This window comes from Pseudonaja textilis, chromosome 2 (assembly GCF_049901715.1).
Source record: "Pseudonaja textilis isolate UNSWEBS1 chromosome 2, rPseTex1.2, whole genome shotgun sequence".
In the NCBI taxonomy this organism is placed as follows: Eukaryota; Metazoa; Chordata; class Lepidosauria; order Squamata; family Elapidae; genus Pseudonaja; species Pseudonaja textilis.
The window spans coordinates 176378411-176403945 of NC_141991.1; the positions used below are offsets into that span (position 1 = coordinate 176378411).

Sequence of the window (25535 nt, forward strand, 5' to 3'; positions counted from 1 at the left end):
TAATTTATGACATATACCTATTTTGGAAATAACAATGCTGTTATGGGAACCATAGTGCTGGCATCCATTGTTCAGTTCCAATTTTGAAATGCTTTTTAAAATGCAGGGTTTCTCCCCTGTTTCTTCCTTTAAAAAAAAAAGGTTTCTGATTTTATTGTGCGGTAATAAGACTTGTGAGTTGATTCCAAAAGATGAGCTCACAAGTCTTATTATCACATAATAAAAATCAGAAACCTTACCTTTTTTTAAAAAAAGAAAGACGTCTGTGAGCTTAGCCATTAGGTTATTAAAGTTACATTCAAGATCAGATATTCTATATTTATATTCCCTTGCTCAGATGGAATGAAGTATGAAGGCTAAGAAGACCATGCCTTTGTTATATAAAATGCATTTGTATTTCAAGAACTTGGCTTAGTTAAGCAGGGGCTATTTATACTTGGCACTTTTTAAATCATAGCTTGCAAGAGGTACCCACATTTTTGATATATCATATATATACAGATATCCAGGCAAACTCCTGAAATTAGCAAGGATAAATTAGATGTTTTTAGAATTAATATCTTAAAACCTTCGTCCTGCATAAGGATTACAACAGAGTGAGCCTTAATTATTTTTTCCTGGGAAATGAGAAGCTTTGAAAAATACTGATTCAAGATAGCATTATCAAATTAAAGAAAGTCTACAGAGCAGCTGTCAAAATGAGCTGAACATCAAAGGAAAAGCATGAAGGAATTCTCTGTGCAGAAAGTCTGTAAGGAAAATCTCCTTATGCTACAGTCCCCTAAAAAAGGCACTGAACAGGCAGCTCCATTAAAGTGAGTGGGGAAAATAACCTTTGATTAGGCAATCATATACAGAAGAGCATTACTGATGATGGTGACTGAACCAAAGGGATATTTCAACAATTACACTGCTCTTCGTAATGTGCCTCATCAAATGCAATTCTATTCATTGGCGTATAAGTATGACTGTCAGTTTGCAGTGATAAGGGAAGAGAAGTTCAGACTGATATCTGAGAGGACTCTTAAAAGAGAGCAGATCTTTCTTCTTTTACAAAATAAGGACAACTTAACCCATTATTTTATACAAGTGGTATTTCCGCACATCCCTCAGTTTCATCTCCCAAACTCACAAAACCATATTAGAGAAACAGCAGCAGTGAGGATATTCGCATGCGTCTCCACGTGAGAATTCACAGTGCTGCTGTTTCTTTAATTCCCAGCACTCCCCAGGAGTAGGACATAAGAATTGGCCGCCAATGCAGCTCCTGTAGGAGACGTGATACACGTGCACACCGGGGTCTGCATAAAACCATGTGGGCCGCTGCATTTTGCACCAATTGGAGCTTCCAGATGCTCTTCAAGGGCAGCTCCATGTAGAGCACATTGCAATAATCAAGAAGGGAAGTGACCAGGGCATGAGTGACTGTGAATAAGGACCGCTGATCCAGGAAAAGGTGTAACTGGTGCACAATCCGCTGTTGTGCAAAGGCCCTCCTGGCCACGACCACCACTTGCTTTTCGAACAAGAGTCGTGAGTCCAGGAGAACCCCCAGATTACGCACAGGGTCTGTTTGGGGTAGTGCTACCCCATCCAAGACTAAAGGTGGTGATTCTCCCTGAACCAACCAATTATACCCTGGATTTATATCCTGAAGTTCACTTTTGTTTTATTTTTTGGACACGATCCTAAGACAAATCAATCAATAAAGTGTCAATAAGCATAGTGAAATGGTGCTGAAATGCTATAGTATTATAATGAAGCAAAACCAACAACCCCATATGAGATTCTATTAACTGGGAAAAAAATCACCCCTCTTAGTGCAGCATTAATACCGCGCAGCTAACATACTTCATCATTACACTTAAGTCAGGAATGAACTGGCTCAACAGCAGAATTGTGGAATTGTGGCCAGAGAGCCTCAATATATATAGAGGGCCTCAGATTTTGTAGAGTTCAGCCTATCTTTTTATTCCTTGGGTATGATCTTGATCCTGATTTTTCTAGTTTCTTCTCTTCATAATAGGGCTGATAATTTTTTCATAAGGAAGAACGTGGATAATTATCATACAAAAAGCTAGATTGGCCTGTTGTGGGGAAAGTATTGATTTGCATGTAGCAGAGGTGAAATGCTTCTGGTTCGGCCCTGTTCACTTGAACCACTAGTAAAACATGCTACCAGTTCAGGTGAACTGGTAGTAAAAAAAGGCTAACAGTTTGGCCTAACTGGTACTTCTGGTGATTGGCTGAGCAATGATCAGCTGTGCTGCGCGATTTAGATTAGCTAGAAAGCAGGAAATGTCGGATTTCTTGTTTTCTAGCTAATTTAAATTGCGCGGCACAACTGATTCCCCCCCGCGCTGTTGTACTTACAAAATGCTACTTTTTTTCAGCACCCAGGAGGCTTCCCTGAGGCTGACTAGGCCAAAAACGGGGCGTTGGGGTGGGGTGCTGCGAAAGAAAATTTTTAAAAAGACTTTTGAACTCCCCCAGTCAAATGACCACATAGTCATGCCCACCCAGTCACATGACCACCTGGCCACGCCACCTAGCCAGGCCCACCTACTTTGAATCTACTTTGCCTACATGCCAGTGGTGGGATTCACATTTTTTTACAACTGGTTCTGTGGGCATAAACTAGTTATGCCCACAGAACCAGTAGTAAAAATGTGAATCCTACCACTGGCATGTAGGCAAAGTAGATTCAACTTCTTGCTTAGCTGGGAAGCTCAGCAGACAACTTCGGCTAAAGTGCAATAAATGACTTCCATTCAGAACAGAACAGAACAGAATAACAGAGTTGGAAGGGACCTTGGAGGTCTTCTAGTCCACCCTCCCTACCCAAACAGGAAACTCTAGTCTATACCATTCCAGATAAGTGGCTGCCCAGTCTCTTCTTAAAAGCCTCCAGTGATGGAACACCCGTAACTTCTGAAGGAAAGCTGTTCTGCTGGTTAATTGTTTTCACCGTTAGGAAATTTCGGTCCACTGAAAGAATATATCTAGGAGGTTGTGACATTGGACACATTACTCCTACCTTCCAGCATTGGCCTATATTTTGATCGTATCTTCACAGCAGATCACCACAGAAACACTTCCCTGTTGTTAGCATATTGGCTGGCGTAGGAAAAGAGGCTCTATGTACCCTTGTGTTTCTCCTTCATTAGCCAGATATCACTCAATGTGAAGGAACTTTCTAGAAGTACATTAGTTATTTCAGTGTATAGAAAATGGGACACCTATGAATGTTCCTGACATCTCGAGTCTTCTAAAGATTCAGCTTAGGTTATCATATAGATTCATCCCACATGTCTTACACAGCAGAAATGCCAGTAAGAGTTAAAGAACATTCAAGTGCAGAATTACTTGCATTAAATCAGTTTAATTAGAATACTGCTTTGTGTCTGATGTTTCAGAAGAATGAATGTTACAAACTTCGCAAGCCCATCTCAAGTTTGTATTCTGTTTCCACTGCCACTCCTTATTTTCTCCCTTTGTGATGTTTTGATAATGATTTGCCAGAGGGCTTTAGATGATACAAAAACAGTATATATCCTTTTTTTCCCCTGAATTAATTAGAGGTCATTCATTTGTCTAAAAATAATTCATAGTTTAAATTCATTCTTATTCATGAAGCCTTAAATGTAATGTCTCTACTTTTTTTTGCTATCTGTTTGTTACACTAATTTAGCCTCTAAGTTCCAATGCCCGCTGTTCTTTCTTACCATTTCTTCTGCAATGACCTAAAAATGTACAGATTAATGAAATTAATGATGTTGAATGTAAGAGTTACACCGGTAATATTCTAGTATACAAAGAAAAATGCAGAATAAATGCTTTACTGTAATTGTGTAACTCATTTTATGTTCCTGGGAAGTTAGCCAAACTTTCACAAAAAGCTGAGTTATACAATATAGAATAGTTGTCTGTCGTTGGATTCTCCATAGAAAACATTTAAGGTAGATTATTTCTAATCTATTTGGCAAAAGGCAAATGGTGGCATATGTGGACCATGGATCCCAGATGATGGTCAAATATTTACACATACCGTGTCTACTGCTGGCAAAATGACACAGACAAACTGGACTGCTAAGGTAAGAAAAGATTTTATCTTCACTATAGAAATAATCCTCAACTTATGACCACAGTTGAGCTCAAAATTTTTGTCGCTAAGTGAGACATTAAAGTGAGTTTTGCTCCATTTTACAATTTTTTTTGCCACAGTGGTTTAAGTGAATTACTGCAGTTGTTAAGTTAGTAACACGGTTACTAAGTGAATCTGGCTTCCCCATTGACTTTGCTTGTCAGAAGGTCACAAAAGGTGATCACATGACCCCAGGACACTGCGACAGTCATAAATATGAGTCAGTTGCCAAGCACCTGGATTTTGATCACGTGACCATGGGGATGCTGCAGTACTCAGAGGAGTGAGAAACGGTCATGTCACATTTTTCAGTGCCGTTATAACTTCAGTTACTAAATGAACTGTTGCAAGTCGAGGATTACCTGTACTCTCAATTTCCCGGCCTTTCGTAAAAGGCTTTTTCATCCATTTTGTACAAACATGAGCTTCTTTCCTTCATCTCATTCATTCACATGGATAACACTCTGCTTCTCTTTGGACCTGACTTGCATTTGGCATCTGTTCATCCATGTCTTCAAAACAAAAAACAAAATACCTGACAAGATTCCTATGAATCAATGTGTGAATATTAAAGCAATATAACTCTAAATTACAGGTGCTTGGAGAAACAGGGAAAAGATTTTATGAGGCCTGCTTGTGAGATTCCAGAGCAGCTAGAGCAGAGGTGGGGAAGACTTTATGACTTGTGGACTTCAACTCCCAGAATTCCCGAATTAACAGAATAATAAAATAACAGAGTTGGAAGGGACCTTGGAGGTCTTCTAGTCCAACTCTCTGCTCAGGCAGGAAACCCTACACCATGGGTGTCAAACCTGTGGCCTCACACTGCCATCACATGATGTTTCTTGATGGTTTTTTCCATTCGCAGAGCTGGGGTGAATGTGGCCCAGTGGTGGGATTCAAATTTTTTAACTACCAGTTCTGTGGGCGTGGCTTGGTAGGCCCACAGGGGAAGGATACTCTAAAATCTCCAGTCAGAGGTGGCATTTGGCGGTTCTCCGAAATTAGTCAAAATTTCCACTACCGATTCTCCAGAACTGGTCAGAACCTGCTGAATACCACCTCTGGCATGGCCTGCGTGTGACTCATCTGGCCCATGGGCTGCAGTTTAACACCCATGCCCTACGCCATTTCAGACAAATGGTTGTCCAATCTCTTCTTTAAAACATCCAGTTTTTAGAGCATTCACAACTTTGGGAGGCAAATTGTTCCACTGATTAACTGTTCAACCTGTCAGGAAATGTCTCCTTCGTTCTAGGCTGCTTCTCTCTTTGATTAGTTTCCACCCATTGCTTCTTGTCCAATTCTGGGAGTTGAAGTCCACAAGTCGTAAAAGGGGCCATCATTTCCCAATCCTGATCTAGAGGAAGCACAGCACTCTAGATTAGATTCAGAGGTGGTATTCAGCAGGTTCTGACCAGTTCTGGAGAACCGGTAGCGGAAATTTTGAGTAGTCCAGCAAATACCACCTCTGACTGGAGATTTCACAGTATCCTTCCCCTGCCCTGCCCACCAAGCCACACCCACAGATCCGGTAGTAAAATTTTTTTGAATCCCACCACTGATTAGATTGTCCTTCCTGATGGAAAAGGCTGACTGTCTGTTTATATTTCTTCTTTGTTTGTAGGTAGTCCTGGTACATGTGGGTGTGACGTCTCTCATAGCCCATGTCAGAGTAGGAAAAATGCAAGTGGCTTTAGAGGCCCAAACAATAGTGCTCCCTGCAATAGGTATGTCCAAATTTAAGTATCTGTGGAATTGGGCTAAGGCAGGCAAATAGTGAAACAAATGTCCTGATATAAAGCTCTGCGTCTTATGAAAGGATGGAGTTTGCATCATGGCGTCATGACACACCTTTCATCCTTTTGATGTCATGATATAACTGGACAGTTATATATGGAAACAATCATGCTTAAATTGCCAGGAAGTTTTGAATGTTCATCAGAGTAAGAGGGGAGGAAGGAGGGAGGGAGAGGTATATGCAGAGGTGGTATTCAACAGGTTTTGGGCAGTTCTGCAGAACTGGTAGTGGAAATTTTGAGTATTTCGGCAAACTGGCAAACACCACCTGACTGGCCCCACCCCCATCTATTCTCTGCCTCCTGAGTCCCAGCTGATTGGCTGGGTCTTCTTTTGTTGCCCTGCACAGGAGAACGGAGCTGGAAAGCAGGTTAGTGGGGTGGGGAGGGAATGGGGATTTTACAGTATCCTTTCTCTGCCATGTCTACCAAGCCATGCCCACCAAGCCATGCCACGCCCACCAAGCCACACCCACAGAACCGGTAGTAAAAATTTTGAATCCCACCACTGGGTATACACTGCTATGTGACTTACAGACAGACATGGATACCTCTTTTATCTGAAGGGAAAAACTTAGCTGAGAGACTACAATGATAACATATAGACCACTGAATAATCCCTTTCTAAGGCCTTTTCTTTCCAACATATGTAATCCTACTTCTTAAAAAAAAAGCTATAGAAAGCCCAATAGTCTTCCTTTTGTGGAATGCAAGTGAAGACTAGAACAAGAACTTAAATGGTACTAGATTTTTGCACTAATTCAGTTTTCCTCAACCTTTCCCACCCAGATCTATTCGATTACATCTCCACATCACAGCCAGAGGGTTTCAGACCAGGTGAAATCGATACATACATACGTTTAGAAGGCCAGAATTGAAGAAGAGGTTTCAAACACTTAAACTTCTTTCGTACTGGACAATATATATATTAGAAATTTTTTTGCCTTTTGAGTTTCATTTACACCTAGCTGGCCAGTTACCAAGTCCACGCTAACATTTGCTGACCCAATCTTGCCCTACATTTAATGGCATTCAATGCTTTTTGGAATACTTTTCTTTTAAATTACATAATTACCATTAAGGCTTATTGTGTTTCTCTTTCTTCCATCACTGATGTTGATCGTTCTTTCTCTTTGTGCTCAGTCTGTGGGGATGACATTTGTGAAGATGATGAGAGCTGTTCTATATGTCCAGCTGATTGTGGGGAATGTCCCTTGACAACTGAAATCAAGATAGCCATTGTTCTACCAATATGCTTAGTCTGCACTGGTTCCATTTTGACAATCTTGGTACGTATCAAGTTAGATGTTATCACATCTTCCCATTTTCCTCATTCTCCTCTAGTTCTTAGTTTTTAACCCTCTTTAATGCTATAAGCTATGATGTATTGTTCTATTTCTTTGCTGGCCTCGTGGATATACCTGGGTAAAATGCAACTGTGATGGCCTTATACTCAGTGATATATTTTTGGAACTGCTAGTTACAAAGATCCTCCCTAGAGAACCTGACAGATGGGTACATTCCTTTGCCATTTTGTTCACTATAAATTGTCTTTCCGCTGCGGATGGGTAGACCGAGACGGAGCATAACGAATGATTACACATGCATTTTGTTATGGGGTTCCAAAATAATAATAATAATAATAATAGGACTGTCTTTTCAGCTTTTCAAGGAAACACTGTGGGATGGAAATGAATTAAAGTTAAATTCATACAACCATTTAAAAACAATATGAGGAATATGTTAAAAGACACCTCAGGTTCTTTGCTCTGGAATGATCATCAGCCTTATCAAATTGGGTCAGGATTATAATTACAACCAGAGTAAATGTACTCCGTGCTTTTAGATAATGAAATGGCGTTTCACCACTTCACCGCTCCATCTAGTTTCTTCTACCATTGTCTCTTTCTCCTGCTCTTTCTTATAGATTTTGCATATCTTTATATTGTACTGTCTATTCTCTCTTCCTCCACTCGACTGAAATTCTGACTTTTTAAAATGTAAGGTAATGTTGATGGCCAAACAGCTTCTCTCCCTCTCCCTCCCTCTCTCTCCAAAAGGATATAGTAATATATTTAGTTTCTTAAAGGAAATGGGATGGAAAACTGCTTTCCACTCAATTTTCTGAGTACATTCTTAGGCTGATGCATGTAGCAGATGCTGGTCTATAATGCACTGTGAAAAGTGCATTATATATTATAGCAGTCATGTTCTTTCCTGTGTTAAAACTGTCTCCATGGATAATATGAAGAGGTCTTTTTTTTTTTACTTCCATTCATAATCATATCTACCTAAATAAGTCCCTGCAGTTTTTCTTGGTAAGGTTTTTTTTTTAGAAGTGGCTTGCCATAACCTCTTTCCCGGGGATGACAGAATCCACTATCTCCCAGTTTTTAGCCTAATGTTTTAACCGCTACACTAAACTAGCCCTCAAAGAAGTCTTAATTATTATCTAGTACTTTTTTTGTATAAATAGCCAACAGTGCCTATTGTCGGATCATTTACTTTTATTTCTCTCATATGGTAAACTGCCTTAAATCTCTTGAGAAATTGGTGGTCTGTAAATAAATTTATAGATAAATTGCCTGATATGATAAAGAATAGATGCAATTGCTATAAGATTCAGATTAAGAATTGCTAATTCTATATAATAGGATTCTTTTTTTTGCTTCCTGTCCTAACTGTAACTCTTAAAGGAATCATATAATCAGGCATGAGCTTTGGTTAGAAAGAGCTGCAGTATAGAAGTGTTTGTACAAATACCATTTGTTAAATTGTTCAAAACTGCTTACATTTGACAATGTATGAGATATCCTCTCCCTTGCTGCAATATTACTGGACTCAAAGGAGCAATTCCTAGGAATAAATTTGTTCTGCTCTTTCCTTTAGTGGTTTCAGTACCAAAAACAAAAAATGTTTTGGGATGAAAGCTGGATTATAGATTACAGCTGTATCAAGCAAGGTATGTAAGTCTTGTGCTTCATGAATCAAGGAATTGACAAATTGGGAATTGACCAGTTTGATAATTACCCAAGGAAACATTTTACTAAATTCCCTGTTATTTATCTTAAAGAGAAGGGAAAAAATGTTTTATCAGTCTATTGTAAATCCTTCAGCCATTGTTTCAAAATGTTGGGAACTTGAATGTTCCTGGAAGTCCATGTGAACATTTTTAAGAGCAGAGAACCCAGCCAGAGCAATAATTAATGAAGCAGGTTTCATAACTATAAAAAGAAAGAGAATGTTTTTCAGAAATACATTATAGAGATAGGAAGTGTTTAGCACTAGCTAGCTACTCGGATGGAATGAAGTGACCTGAAATTTGCAATTTCTTAGAAAAAAATGCAGGGAGAGTTATAGACAAGAGGAAACATAGAATAATCTTTAACTCTTTATCTACACCCTGCTGCCCCTTTGTGGTTATTAGGTTATTATTACGAGAAAAACCACATGCACAGGTATAGTTTTGGTGGTACCTGGCCCAGTAGTAGTAACTGTGAGAGGGATCTTGGAGTCCTAGTAGACAATCACTTAAATATGAGCCACTAGTGTGCCGCAGCTCCCAAAAAAGCCAACACAATTCTAGGCTGCATTAACAGAGGCATAGAATCAAGATTGTGTGAAGTGTTAATACCACTTTATAATGCCTTGGTAAGACCACACTTGGAATACTGCATCCAGTTTTGGTCGCCACAATGTAAACAGGATGTTGAGACTATAGAAAGAGTGCAGAGAAGAGCAACAAATACCATTGCTGGAATTGGGTATGTCTAGTGTAATGAAAAGAAGGACTAGGGGTGACATGATAGCAGTCTTCCAATATCTCAGTGGCTGCCACAAAGAAGAGGGAGTCACGGTTATGAATAGTCAATGTCTTAGATTCATATATTCAACACAACAGTCAATGTCATGTTTCATGCTGTTACAGGAAATAGTTCATCACATCTTTTGAACTAACGTATTCATTATAAGAAGCTGTTGTGCCCACTTTACCAGAGTCTCTTGTGCATTTGATGGCTTGGGAGAGTCACCTCTTTCTGCAAAGTTGTGCAGACTGGGGAATTTTAGCAGATGCTGGAACATAACCAAACCAAATATGATTAATCTACTATCATGACTCCATGAGGTGACAGAGAAGATACATCGTTTTAACCACTGTATATCTTTTTTTCCATTTGACTGTCTCATCCAAGAGCCCCTATTATTATAATATACCACTTGGAATGTTAAACTTGATTTATTTTCTGTCTTATTAGTTCAGTGTGGATTTATCAGCTTATGATGAAGCAAGTATTTGTTTCAATGCGGGCCCTGTGCAAAACAAAGTTGGCTAATACATGCATTCTATCTAATGCTAACAAGATCAATAAATATTAATGTTGCAATTAGCCTGGATTTAATAAATATTCCAAACTGAAACACATAAATTAGGCAAACAAAAGAATGGTAAGCAAAATAGATTATTGCTTCATTCACTAAGAAATATGGAAAATAAAATAAATAAATACAAATGTGCAACTCTAAGAGAAATAACCAAGATGACTAAAAAGATTGGTGGGCAGGGAGATCAAGATTTGTTGAAAACCTGCACCAAAGTTCCACCATTTCAAAAAATGTCTCAGCTGTTTCCTTTGGATGACGCTTTTATTAATGCATTGCAGTCTATTTCAAGTACAGGTAGTCCTTGACTTATGACCACAATTGGGACCAGAATTTCTGTTGCTAAGCAAAGCAGTAAGTCCAGCCCAATTTTACAACCTTTTTTGCCGCTGTTGTTAAAGAAAATCACTGTAGTTGTTCAGTGAATCGTGTTGATTCTTAAGTTAATATGGCTTCCCCCGTTGACTTTGCTTGTTTAAAGCTGGCTGGGAAAGTTGTAAATGATGTAAATGATCCCAGGACACCATCATGTATACAAGTTGATTGCCGTGAGACAAAAAATTTGCTCCCATGACTGTGGGGCTGCTGTGATGGTCCTAAGTGTGAGGACCAGTTTTAAGTTACTTTCTTCAGTGCTCTTGTAACTTCAAATGGTCACTAAATGCAGGGCTGTCAGTCAAAGACAACCTGTAGAATACCTGGCAGATTACCAGTACAACAAACTAGTGTATGTACAGGGATATGGATAGCACATTATAGTAATTTGTGAGTATTCATGCCAATGGGTCTATAAACTATTGAATTTCTGCCGCCCCCCCTCCTTAGACTGTTTTCCAAGAACTGCCATGAGTGCCTTAAGTATCCCACGTGCACCCAGCATGTCCAACACCAGCTGTCTCACAGGGTTGAGCTCCTGTACAGCATCTGCCAATGCTTCCAAGATGAACTACTTCTCGCCCTCTGGAATCTAGTAAGAATTTTTCGATTGTTCATGCAATCCTTTGAGCTTTCATTGGTCAAACACTATGTTCTCCTCAAAGATGATCTTTTTCGTTAGTTGAGCCATGGTGGCGCAGTGGTTAGAGTGCAGTACTGCAAGCTACTTCTGCTGACTACTGGCTGCCTGCAATTTGGCAGTTCATATCTCACCAGGCTCCAGGTTGACTCAGCCTTCCATCTTTCTGAGGTGGGTAAAATAAGAGCCCAAATTCTTGGGAGCAATATGCTGACCCTATAAACCACTTAGAGAGGTCTGTAAGGCACTGTAAAGTGGTGTTAAGTCTAAGTGCTATTGCTGGTTTACACCTGAAAGCATGTTCATCAATTCTTTTTCTTGGTTGCTACTCCTAACATATGTGTATGCAGATACATACGCACAGTAAGCATGATTAGATGGTTTGTTGTCTGTTGTCCTGCTTCCCCCATTTCTCTGTACCAAAACTGATGAACCATGCTTTTGAACACTGGTTATATTTCCTCCATCATGGAGATGAGATTTCAAGGGCACATGGAAAACTGCAGGAGAAAAGGAGGGGAGAAAATCTTATTGTGTAAATTTACTAGCCTAACATTATATTCATCTTGAGCGTCCCACAAGTCATAGTGGAGATATGAAGAGATTTAATATAGATTAAACTTATGGTTGAAACTTACTGCATAACCAATAGTTAGTTGTTACTTTTAAACATAGCTTGTTTCATAGGATGAAGGAAAAAAACAAAGTAATTTCAATGTGATATCTTAATGTATTTGGATTTTTATGATTGTTGGCAATTAAGACAAGCATCTCTGTATTTTTTCAGTGATGGCAGAACAGTTGCCATCAAAAAAATAATGAAAAAGACATTTACCCTTACCAAGACCATACGGAAAGAAGTCAAGCAAGTAAGGTAAGGTATACAACTATATAATCTATATATGTCTGGGTATGTCTACTAATGAACGTAATAAGCATCCTATGTGATTTTACCTTAATTTTCCTCTTGCTTCAAATGTGCTGTATATTTCATTTATTTAACAACTGGCTGAAAAATAGCTGCTATTTTTCTACATCAGTCAGAATTCAAAAAGGAAGCAGAGAAATCTTCCTCTTTTCTAAAACAAATTTCCTCTTCACTCAAATATTAGCATTATAAACTGGCTCATGTAAAGTTTTGCACCTAAACAAGAAGACTAGAAATGTGATTTCTTTAAAAAATAAAGTAGATTTTGGAATTCTAAAAAAAATAAATAAATCAAAAGAACTTTCAATCATGGAAGAATGAATGGTAAAGGGAATGGGGTTGGCAGGGATGACAAAATTGGCTGTTTTAATTCAACAGAATAATTTATCTAGTTTTATTTTCATTTGGAGACCATTTCTGGATTTTGTACTTGAAAAAAAATGAAACTAATTTTAGGTTTTCATCGGAATGACGTTTTTTTTTTTATATAGAAATGGCTTGAAAAATTGTGAAATATAAAGTAAAAGGCTTTTTTATAATTGTTTTTGTATTCTACTGTAGTGAAGAAAGTCATTATTCCCTTCCTTTCTTTTTACTTCATTCTGCACTTCTCTTTTAACTTTCTCAATTTTTGTTTCTATTTGTATTTTATCTTATAATAATTTTATTTTTGTAAGCTGCCTGCAGTGAGTTGGGCAGCCATATAATTTTTTTAAAATAAAAAAATAAACTTTAATTAAAAAAATTCACAAGAACTACTTGTGAATATTGATGTGGGTGATAAAGGATTCCCTATCAGGAATGAAGGCAGTGAAATAAAATAAGATTGGATTTTTCTTACCCTGTTCTAAACTTACTGGACCTTCACTTCTCATCAGATTCCATCATTCTGTGGCTTACATGATCTGATGCCTCTTCTAATCAAATAGATTTTATTAGCTTTCCCCAGCTAAGCATCCACCACACGTACTGGGTACTATGCCAATGCATGCTTGCAAAATGATTAGGAAAAATTGTTCCACAAGCACAACATCTCTGCTATTCGTTAAAGCAGCAGATTCCCTATGAAATCTGGGGGTGGGGGAAGAGATTGAACCCCTTTAAGAGACAGATGTTTTTAACTTAATATAACTTTTCAGGCAGTGCCACCTTTTCTTCCTGATTTCTTTGGAAGCCTTAAAAAAGAAAATCTGCTTATGTATTGCCGAGAGGTACCGAGTTTTTGTGAGGTCGGAAGCACTTCTAAAGCATTTTCAAAACACGAGCGGACATATTGAGAATGACACCGTCATTCCATCTGGAGAGGAAGTTTTTGTTCCTCCAGCCAGCTCTGAGTATGTTTGGTGAGCTTTACTTTCCATTGGGTAAAGTGTCTGCTGAATAAGGCTGTGCAATGTTTGGGGTTCAATTCCAAACAGATGTTTCAAGGAATTGTAAGTGTACCTCTTGTCTCCAACCCTTTGAAGCAGTTATGCCTTTGGGGAGAATGTGGCACACTCTGTGCTTTCTGTGAATAGAAAGAGTACGTAATTTCTGATAGAACTGAATGCATTGATGCTCTGAATTTTCTACCAATAGTAAGTTTTTCTGGAACTGAACTGAACTGAACTGGATTGGATCTTGATCACATTTTTATCTACCAGACATTTTGCTGGTTTTGAGCTTCAATTTTTGAATACCCCACTGTCTGGAAGCAGCACAGCAATATTCAGAATAACCAATCTTCACAGTCCCAATAAAAGCTGGAAAAGGCCTACATTAGATTTACTTCCAATTCCATCAACTTGGATCAGTTAATCAACCCAAATAATCTACAATTCCCCACTTCAGTAATTAATGTTCAAGTGAATTCTGGGATTTGATCCCAATATATTTCTATTGTAATGAAAATGCATTTCTGAGAAACAACATAACACAATTTAGATATTATTGAACTGATAATTCTGATAAATACACTGGATTTTGGTTTTTTTTCCCCCTACAGACAATTAGATCATCCAAACATTTGCAAATTTATTGGAGGCTGCATTGAGGTACCAAATATTGCCATAATAACAGAATATTGCCCTAAAGGAAGTTTGAATGATGTGCTGCTTAATGAAAACATTCCTTTAAACTGGGGCTTCAGGTGAGAGAATCAATATAGCAGATAGAATACTGTATATTTATTAGATTGAAACTTCATTAGATAAACAAAATAAAAACAGTGCAAATTTAGCGTTACCTTTAGGAATAAATAACAGGTTGAGCATAAATATGTAATCAAATACTGATGAGATCTTGGTGATGGTAAGATTGCAGCTGGGCTTTAGAATATTATATTCTGTGTATTACTTATTACTACTAACTACATTACTTAGAAACCTAAAATCAGGAGTATTACCTATTGGTTTGGTCTGTTATGTAAGAACACATTGTTAATTTGTTACATCCATCATAGCTAATCCAGAAACTTACTCTCGTCCTGCTCAGAAGGAAAGCCTTGAGTGTGACTGACAAATATCAAGAATTTTCATGCAAATAGGATTGTGGTCTGAGTTTGAAGACACATACTTTTGCAAGCAGGGTGGGTGGGTGAGGGGAAAAATAAATGTATATCTTCCAATTGTATTGAAAACTATTAGGAATTAAACACGTAACGAAAATAAATTCTACTGATTCCTTGACAGAACTTACTGACAGAACTGCATGATCATAGATTATGGATGAAACGTTTTCTCAATTTTTTTATATTTGCATACATCTATTAAGTAAGACTCTAGACATTGAATTATATAAATCTAGTTCTAAGGAGAACAGTAGCCAGTGAGTTTAAGATGTCCCTTAACTTAAACCTCCTTTAATTAGTTAACTGTTTGCTGTATAAGAAATGCTAGAAAATGTGAGGGGAAAAAATCACCTTGGATCATTTCTAATTTTATCATACCCAAGAGGAATGTCGGGCTATGTATTCTTGCCTTCAACTCTCTGAATAAAATAACGAGGACAAATTTTCTAATCTTTAATTATCACGAATGTGAAATGAAATCTAGCTCAAAAGGAATTGTTTTGTTGGAAAGCTTTTCTGTCATACCTTCAAATAGCTGCTTTTCTTGAGTTTACATAATTGCATTGCTTGTGGGCAGATGCTTGAATTTGAGGATAACAAAATGTTGAGAAACATAAACCTATACAAAATAGTTGAGAAACATAAACCTATACAAGATTGTAACTTGTAGATTTTGAACAAAATACAGCTTTTTTTAAAAAAAATGCATTGATACATCCTAATTAATAGATATTTCAATATTATTTTGAAGCACTCACATGACATGTTATTGTCAAAAATGGTTGTTGCCTAAGTTAGAAAACACTAATACCTAGGATTCTAAGTGGCCAGTTTCAGAAGATAAGTGCCTAATTATTAGCTCTCAGTCATGTCTAGTACACTCTTATTTAATCTGGTTTTCAACTATGTATATTGGACTGCAAATTACTTCCACACGAAAATCAGGTTCGGGAAGGTTGCTCTTATAAAAATAACTTCTTGTCCTGACCTCATACCCAGTTTTCTTTGACTATTTCTTTAGAGCTTTATTATCTAGAAATCCAAGACATTTTTTTTTCACCTTAGCTGTTCTAAAATAAGGTTATACAGTGGCTAAGATTTTACTCAGAATCCAAGCTCTGTATCTGAAACATTCATAAAACATTTTAGGAGACCTCTTTATATATCTTTGATTTTGTAGGGCTACCGAATCTGGGCTGTGAAAAGATACAGAAAGCTACCTTTGCTGACAGATATTAGACTTCATACGTAGCTTGTATTATGCTAATATAAATCATACCATGTATTGACATTTTCCAGAAATATTATATACCACTGAACACTGTGATTTCATACTAGTCATTTTATTCAGTAGGTTCCAACCCCGTACTCCTCTATCTATGGGAATGTTCAATTTAGTGTATGGTTATGGCACCAGGCTAAAAAGTGGGAGACCACGAGTTCAAGTCTTACCTTAGCCATGAAAGCCAGTTTTGTGACTCTCAGTCACTCTCAGCCCAACTCACCTCACAGGGTTGTTCTGGTGAAGAAAGTAAGAGGATGAAGGTGTGTTGGATATATTCACTGCCTCGAATTATTTGCAAAATAATAAAGATGGAATACAAACAAATAAATGTTGGATAAAACTCAGTGGGCAAAAAGTTACCATTAAGCAAATGTCTGTATAATTACAATACATGCATGTTCCAGAAACTCGTTCCTTGTCATGCAGCCAGATTTTTTTCAGTTACCTTAATAAAATATGGAGATAATTATTCCCCACTCAAAAGTTACTTATTTTTTCATATACAAAATGATTAAATTTAGCCAAGGTTAATATATTTGAGAAAATGCAATAGTCTGCAGATTTATCTCCATACAGATTAACGCTTATGTCAGTTTGGAATAAAATCCACAGTCCAAGAAAAGGAAGGAATTGAATTTAGCATAAATAGTTTTGGCCATGGAGATATATTTTCTTCCTTTTATCCTTCCCTTCTTACGTTAGTGTCTTTCAAGTTACTTTTTTATGCTGGAATAATTGGGTGTGATGTATGAGTTGTGGTGGCACAGTGGTTAGAATGCAGTATTGCAAGCTAACTCTGCTCACAACCAAGAGTTATATCCCAATGGGCTCAAGGTTGACTCAGCCTTTCGTCCTTTTGAGGTCAGTAAATTGAGGATTGCTGGAGGCAATATGCTGACTCTGTAAACTGGTTAGAGAGTGCAATAAACACTACAAAGTGGTATGTAAAGCTAAATGCTATTGCTATTGCTATCATGAGAAAGAGAAGATGCATTTGGTGGTGGTGGGGTGGAAAGGAATGAACAATATGAATGAATGTTTCCTTTATGGCTCATTATTGTTAGTGTAGGAGAGGATATTGAGGAGTGTAAGTCAGTTATAATTGAACACTTTCCTGTTTGTTCTATTGAGTTCTTTTAAATCTTATCATCTCCTTCTCCTCTACCTCCTCCTCTCCTTTTCCTTCTTCTTTAATGTATATTAATGCTAACCATTGCTCCATCCTCTATTAGGCTTTCTTTCGCCACTGATATTGCCCAAGGAATGGCGTATCTTCACCATCATCGGATTTATCATGGACAGCTGAAATCAAGGAACTGTGTTATCGATGATCGATGGGTTTGTAAGATTTCAGGTATAGTAAGAAGAGAAGAAGATGAAAGTATTTTCAACTAAGTTTTAGGAGACTAAATTAGTTACTACTGGATAAACAATGTTACATCAAATGACAATGTTAGGGTTACCAGACAGGAATCTTGCTGACTAGGAAGACTCAGGTTCAAGTCTTCAGTTCATCATGGAGTCTACTTGGTATTTGTGGGTTAATATTGTTTGAAAAAGGATTTTTTAAAGTAATTTTACTAAAATTACACTTGCTGCAATAAAAGCTAATACAAACTAAAAAATAAAATGAAAAAAGAAGGTGCAGGAAAGAAAAGAAAAGAGAAATAGAAAAGAAAGTTAGAATATAGCAGGGTAAGAAAAAATATTTTTAAAACTGACTGTCGCAACAGGTATAAACCGTTTGAGTAATTTATCATCTTCTCTCCAAATGCAACAAATGAGCTCTTTGAGGAGCAACTTTGGAGCACTTGTGGCTGTTCTCAAGTCCTCTCCTTGTTCAGAGAGGAATTACAAAGAGCTGATCTCCTCCCTGGCTCTACATACTGCTGCAGTTGTTGGGAATCATCTTCAGCTTGCTATTCTTCCCCGAGAGTCTGAGAAGGTTTTCAAAAGAGGGCAGATTTGCCTATCAATACATATTCAAGCAATCAGTTCTGTGTTGCTAGAATTCAGCTGGAAACATGGGAGCAGGGGTGGTATTCTAATGGTTCAGCCCGGTTTGGCCGAATTGGTAGCTCTGAGGATCATCTGTGAGCGAACTGATTCGCTCCGATGATCAGCTGCTGGGCCTGCCTACCTGCCTTGGCTCTGTACTGACCTTTATTTCCTGGTTTTGAAGCTCAGCTGCTTTGCGCGGCACAGCAGATTGCCGTACATCAGTAGTTGAACACACAGGGAGAGTACAGGATTGCAGGAGAAGGTCAATATCAAACCCTCTGTGCGCGCGTTCACATCCAAAGCACGCCCAAGCCACACCCACAAAACCGGCTGTAAAAAAAGTTGAATCCCACCACTGATGTGGAGATCTGTCTGCAGCTATGACAGGCTGCAGTTCTGGTCCCATTTTTGTTTGAAACACGTCCTTTCTTCCAGGCATGATAACATTATCAATCAGATTTGGCTCTATGATTCTATGAACAAATGAGACCAATTCCAAGTGCCATCATATGTTGATGTTTATAGTGATAGATATATTTCAACGCCTTCTCAAAAAACAGCTCTCAAATTCATTCTGAAGTTAGACACGGCAAAACTTTGCATGCTAAATACTGATCCTGGATGTAAAGCAACATGAAATCCTCTTATCGGGAGGATTCTTTACATATCCAAAATTGGCTGAGAAATTTGCAGATAAATTAATTTGTGTTCTAAAATTGGAAATGTCTTTGTACTGATTTGCATGTTTAGATGGTTCTAGATCAAAATAGATTGCAAAACCTCAAGGGAAAGATAGTCTCTTTGTTCCTTTTCTTTGTGGCAGACTATGGTTTACAATCCTATAGAAAAGAGGATTCGGGGATGAATTCCAGTATTGCTCATCAAGTATATTTGGCTCCTGAAGCTCTCTCCATGCCAAACTTTGAACCAACCCCTGCTGCAGATGTGTATAGGTGAGGACAATACGTTCACTTATGGTTACCTTCCTATATCTATAAATATGGATTGCTTTATTCTTTTTATTGAATGAACGTACACAATTTTACATTTCTGGGGTGGCTGCTTGTTTTGCAAATAGGCAAGAAGTTCAAAATATTATCTTTAGGATAATTTTTTTTCCCTTTTACAATATACAATAGGCTGACTAAGCCATATGTGATGTTTTATGAAACTAAATCCCCCTTCAGTTGCAATCAATGCATAAAAAAATGCAAGGGAGATTTGCTCGTTTTGTTGCTGGGCTGCTATTTGCATTTATCTTCCACAAATATAGGATGGCTTTCTGCAGAGGAGTGCAGAGCTCTGGAAGTCAGGTTGTCAATATTTTTAGAATGTTTTAGTGTGGAAGAATAATCGTAAAATTACCCTTACCATTTCATTTGCTGACCAATCAATAAGCCATTCTCAAACATTCTGAGCTCCATCTAAGCTCTTAGTCATCTCACGCATTTGCTCAGTGTCTGAGGGTGCTGGTTGCATTTCTTAAGCCTCCACATTCTACAGATAAGACTCCTCTGTATCTAAGCCTTGTCTGATTCTATTTCATCACCGAGAAGATGAATCAGCAGGGTGGCCGTGGAGGTATCTTTGCCAGAGGGAATAATCCTGATTGCCATGAAGGAAATGATTGTGAGATTATTCCCTCTACGGGGTGCAAGGACTGTAATAATGGTAGGCCAGTTGAATGTTCTCTTCTCTCTCTCTCCTCAAATCCTCTAAACCGTAACTGCTTATGTTGCACGCAAATATTTAGGCACCCTTGGTCAAACTATGTTTTCATGAATCCTTAAAAGAAGCTGACACAGCCTCTACTTGCTGCAAGGTAAATCTTTTGGAAAATTTGGATGTGTACTTACTATGTACGTGTTTTTAACCGATTCAGTGAATATATGGAAAATTAAAAAATAGTAAGCATACATTCAGATTTTGGAATAGAGGGAATCAGTGGTGGGATTCAATTTTTTTTTACTACCGGTTCTGTGGGCGTGGCTTGGTGGGTGTGGCAGGGGAAGGATGCTGTAAAATCTCCAGTCACAGGTGGTATTTGCCGGTTCTCCAAACTACTCAAAATTTCCACTAGCGGTTCTCCAGAACTGGTCAGAACCTGCTGAATACCACCTCTGGAAGGAATGAAGTGTTTGTTGTAGTAGGCTACACTTTTAATACCATAGATCAGGGGTCTCCAACCTTGGCAACTTTAAGACTTGTGGACTTCAACTCCCAGAGTTCCTCAGCCAGCTTTGCCATAGATCATTGTTTCTCGACTTCAGCAACTTTAAGACCTCAGCAATTTTAACGTCTGTGCAACCTTAAGACATTAAAGCTGTTGAGATGGGGAAACACCAGCCCTGATCAGGATACACTTCTAGACAAGTGGTTTAGTATTTGAATACCTGCAACACTGAGTAGAGGAACACATTTTCAAATAACAAGAGTGCAATAGTATAGTCTAGGGATACTTTCCCCCTTCTACATAACATCAGTAATTCCGTATCATGCTATGAACACTTTAGTTTAGAGAAAATAACTTATGGTATGTTTAAGCATTAGAAAATGCATTTGTGTTTTTGGATGATATCCCTTCTATACTCTGTATCTTAAAAAAATAAAAAAGCTAAAAATCATAATTATTAACTAAATCAGAGCTCTCCAAATTTGGCAACTTTAAGACTTGTGGACTTCAACTCCCAGAATTCTGGGAATTGAAGTTGACAAGTCTTAAAGTAGCCACGTTTGGAGACACCCCCCCGAACTAAAACATCAAAAGCTATAAAAAAAACTAAGCTAAAGTGAAAAGTAGATGAAGAAATGTTAACAATAATGGAGCCAGTTTACTAGCTCACCCATCTCCGAGGTCCCTAGGCATGCTGACACAACCTGGTCTTGTGGATGCTCGGAAGATCAGAAGACATGAAACCAACCTCATTTCAGTGGGGAGAAAACTCCACAATATGGGTGAGAAGGCCCACTATGCAGGGCCCACTAAATGTAGCTCCCTAGATGATGACACCTGAACATACCCTCTCTGCTGCAGCCGGTGGGATGAGCAGATGAAACTGGGGTGAGGCAGTCCTTCAAATTACCTGGTCCCATGCCATGAAGAACTCTAGAGGTCAACATCAGCACACTGAAATTGAACCTGAAAATAAACTGGTGAATAGTGCCGCTTGAGGAGTAGAGATATAAAGAACATTCTGCAAGAGACTCACATAGCTGCTTGCAGTCCCATGTAGAACTCATTGGAGTAGTCCAACAAAGTGGTGATCAGGACCTGAGTGATTGTGAGTAGGTCTTCTTGATCTAGGAATGTGTACACAATATGAAATTGCACAAAGGTCCTTTTGCCACAACTGCTACCTCATCAAGAAGGAGTCATGAGTCCAGGAGGACACACACACACACACACCCATTGTACATAGGGTCTGTTTGGGGCAATACATCCCCATTCAGTAGCAAAGATAGGATAGTCCTAGGATCAGAGGGCCTCAAAACCCAGAGCCATTAAGTCTTACCTGTTGAAGACTGTTGTTTCCCATCCATATCTTCACAATATTCAGATTTAGGATAAGATATCCATTGCTTAATTATCCAGAGGCAGGGATGTACAATTGGGTGATATCATCATACTGATCTCTTCCCATGATGATGTATGAGCTTATCCAGTGATCTCATGTAGATGTTAAATGAAAGAGGGGAGAATACCAATCCCTACAACACCCTACAGAATAGGGATGGAGGTGGAAACTCTTCTCCCCAGTCACCACCAATTGAAATCAATCTCAAGGAAAGGAGGGAAGCTAGCCCAACACCGTACCCCCCAGCTCCAATCCCCTGAGTCAATCTAGAAAGATACCATGGTCAATGATATCAAAAGCCACTGAGAGGTCAGGTAAAGCAAGGGTAGATGCACAGCCACCATCTCACCAACATCAGACTTCAACATCAGACCAGAGCCATTTCCATTCCATACCCAGGTCTGATCCTTATCTGAAAAGGATACAGTTTGTATGAGTCTCTGGCATGTTTTTAATACTCATTTAACATTTGGATGTGATTATTAATTTACTGAAGCCCACATTGTTTGTTTGGTCCTTTTTTTAGTAGTACACAAAGCTTAAATACATTTAGATGTGTCTATAAAGAAAAAGTGTGCAGAGAACTTGAATTCTCCTGCTGGCTAACTGGAGATGCTAGATAGTTGTCATTTATTTCTAATCAATACTTTGTAATTCTGCATATCTTCTTACATTGATACCATGAAATAATATCAGCGTACTAGTAACATGTCATAAAAATTTGCAATATGTTTACAGTTACTAAGTCTAGGATTAATAGGCTGAAATGTTTATGTGAGGGAAGATGACTAAATATTTAAAGGAGACAAAGCAGCAATCCGCTGTGATGAAAAGGCTTCATTAATGAGATCTATTGCAGAGACAAGGCTACTGTATTCAGCTCATCTTATTTATATGGCACTGTCTCTTTGAAAGCAAGGAAACTCAAGTTGTATTGTTTTCAGAGGACTCGGTTGCAATTAGTCTGAGCTAGATTAGAGTCTGTTTGACTTCTTTCAATTTTTTTAATAACTTCCTCTTATCTTATAATGTTTTGGCTTCAATCCTACAGCTATGCTATCATTCTTTTAGAAATAGCAACAAGAAGTGATCCATCACTGGTAAGAAATGCCATAAAATATGGTTCTTCATTAAAGTTAATCTTATTGGTATCCTTGAAGACTTTGGGGTAAATGTGTATATCCACTGGATTTCTGATACCTGCTTCCTCTTTAGCTGTGGCAATTCAGTATAAGCAGAGGACATAATTCATTCAACATTAACACAACCCAGCACTCTGCATAAAACTAATGAACTACATTTAAAGTAAAAATAGACTCCCAGAAAGCTAACTAAGCCTCTTTATACAACTCAGGAAGTAAACATAAACCAAAGAAATTAGAGCAAAATCCTTTATTATTTAAAGGATAATTTATGCAATGGCAATAGCACTTAGACTTATGTACCGCTTCACAGTGCTTTACAGCCCTCTCTAAGCAGTTTACAGAGTCAGCCTATTGCCCACAACAATCTAGGTCCTCATTTTACCCACCTCATAAGGATGGAAGACTGAGTCAACCTTGAGCCTGTGAGAATCAAACTGCTGAACTGCAGCTAGCAGTCAGCAGAAGTTGCAATGCTGCCTTCTAACCACTGCACCACCATGGCTCATTAATGCACCTAGAATTTCCCTTCAAAATTACATAATTTTTAATTTGATCTGGGATCACCAATGATGGGCAAGGACCTTCCTATATAGAATGTTTACATGCAATGGCTGAAATGTGCAATAATAGATCAAATGTGCAAAATCTGCCTCTTAAAGGGGCAATATCACTTCCAGTCTAGAGTTGCAATAATAACCATAACAAACTCAGTTTGTGAGTCCATACATCTACCTTCTACAAACCTTGACAAGCAGGGCCATAAAGCTAAATGCACTGTGCAAAGAATGATAGCTGAAGCATTCAGTTCCTAAAAGAGAGGCCTGATGCACGTAACATCTTAATACCAATAGCACTTAGACTTATATACCACAGTGTAGACTTATGTACCACAGTGTGCTTTACAGTCCTCTCTAAGCAGTTTACAGAGTCAGCATATTGCCCCCAGTAATCTGAGTCCTCATTTTACCGACCTTGGAAGGATGGAATGCTAAGTCAACCTTGAGCCGGTCAGGATTGAGGAAATCAAACTCCTGATGTGAGCAGAGTTAGCCTGCAGTACTGCATTCTAACCACTGCACCACCCCGGTTCTTAACACTGATTGCAATAGCCTAGGTTCCCACTCTGTCTATTTCTATATTTGTATAGCTATATGTGAAAAAACACCAGTATTGTCTGTGTTTTGCAGAAGGATGATACACATTCAGAAAAATATTCTTTGTGCCTCCCTTTGGCAGAACTAATATCTGAAAAATCTGAAAATGCTTGTCCCTGTGCCACAGAATATATAGAGGTAAATTTAACATTTGGAATCTTTTCTGTCTTCTTTATGAGTGAATTACTGTATCTTTGTAATTTATATCCCTAAAAATCACCATATGGGCCTGCTATTTGTGCCTTAGTATGAGTATTATTATTTCATGATATTGATACTCCCTCTGTACTTAACAGTATCTGCAAGTCAGTTGCTGTTAAGGAGAAAATGAAGCACACAGTTTAATCTATAAAAGCTGACAACTTTTATGATTCCTGTGCATATTCCCTTTGAAAGAAATGAAATGTTTTATTTTTATTAAAAACACAAACCAACTAATGTTGCTCTTCCAATTTCTCATTTAAATGTCATGGAACAGTGAAGGACATTAATATATATTTTTAAATTGTATTATTGTCACAAACTGATATTTCAGCTTGTCTCACAGAAACAGAAGGCAGCAAATGATGCAGTTAATTTGCAGTCCTTAGAGGTTTAAGACTTCTGTTGGTTATAATCTGTCAGTCCCACAATCATATTTAATAATTATGGAGCTTTGGCTTTTCCATTTAAAAGATAGCTGTCAGCGAGCCAAAAAGATATGTCTTTAGGCTGGATCTATTTTTTTTAAAAAAAGAAAAAAGAAATCAAATGTTTGCTCATCATTGAAGAATCACTGTGCCATACTTTAATTTCATTCTTGTTCTTGTTTAATTACCCTAGAAGCAACTGCTCTGATATTTCAGCCATACAGTAATCTATCTACAGAATGCATTTTTTCCAAATGAACTAAGAACATCTCCCAGAATGTGTGCATGTGCATATGTGTGTTTGTAAACACACACACATACAAGGAGATATATACTATATAGATCAGAGAAATGGTATGCAAGAGTTAACTATTTTGTTCCCAGAGTCACTCCTACAATTTTCAAAGCCTTCAGCAATTGAGGATATTAAGTATTTAAAAAAACACCAGCAAGAGTTCCTTGTCACCTCATTCATTTCACTGAGAATATCTAGCAAAAACAGTAAAAAGTCTATTTTAACTCATATTAGAAGATGCTATTTGTAAAGCCAGATAAATTAAAAAATAGGTATTTGATTAAATTATCAATAACATACAATCTGATTTATTTCTGATTTGTCTTGGTTTCAAAACTGAAGTTTAAAATAATTCAGGTGAATTCTCTGATATATAAAAAGTAACAGGAAACAAGATCAATCATAGGCATTCCCATTAAAGTGAGAGTTTGTCAAAATAATTACAGTATTTGAATTTATTTGTTCAATTTTTATGGCCAGCCATCTCAGCAAGTGTCTCTGGATGGAGTACTGTAGTGCCATGATGAGAATCCCATCTTCTTACATTTGAATTTCCCCTGTGATACCAGAATGCAGGTCAGGGTTGTTGTACTATCATGCATACGTATTTTATAATTAGCCCCACCGATCATGGACA

General features: G+C 37.9%; 1 protein-coding gene across 1 annotated transcript in view; it reads left to right on the forward strand.

Moving 5' to 3' along the window:
- Positions 1-25535, forward strand: part of LOC113444610 (atrial natriuretic peptide receptor 1-like) — a 64443-nt gene that overhangs the window by 16135 nt on the left and 22773 nt on the right. The window contains exons 6-17 of the mRNA XM_026713442.2: positions 3990-4094; positions 5772-5874; positions 7087-7232; positions 8833-8905; positions 9545-9560; positions 11162-11293; positions 12126-12212; positions 14251-14394; positions 17332-17453; positions 18924-19053; positions 22727-22775; positions 24008-24112. Coding sequence (XP_026569227.2) covers positions 3990-4094; positions 5772-5874; positions 7087-7232; positions 8833-8905; positions 9545-9560; positions 11162-11293; positions 12126-12212; positions 14251-14394; positions 17332-17453; positions 18924-19053; positions 22727-22775; positions 24008-24112 — 1212 coding nt within the window. The remainder of the gene's footprint in view (positions 1-3989; positions 4095-5771; positions 5875-7086; positions 7233-8832; positions 8906-9544; positions 9561-11161; positions 11294-12125; positions 12213-14250; positions 14395-17331; positions 17454-18923; positions 19054-22726; positions 22776-24007; positions 24113-25535) is intronic.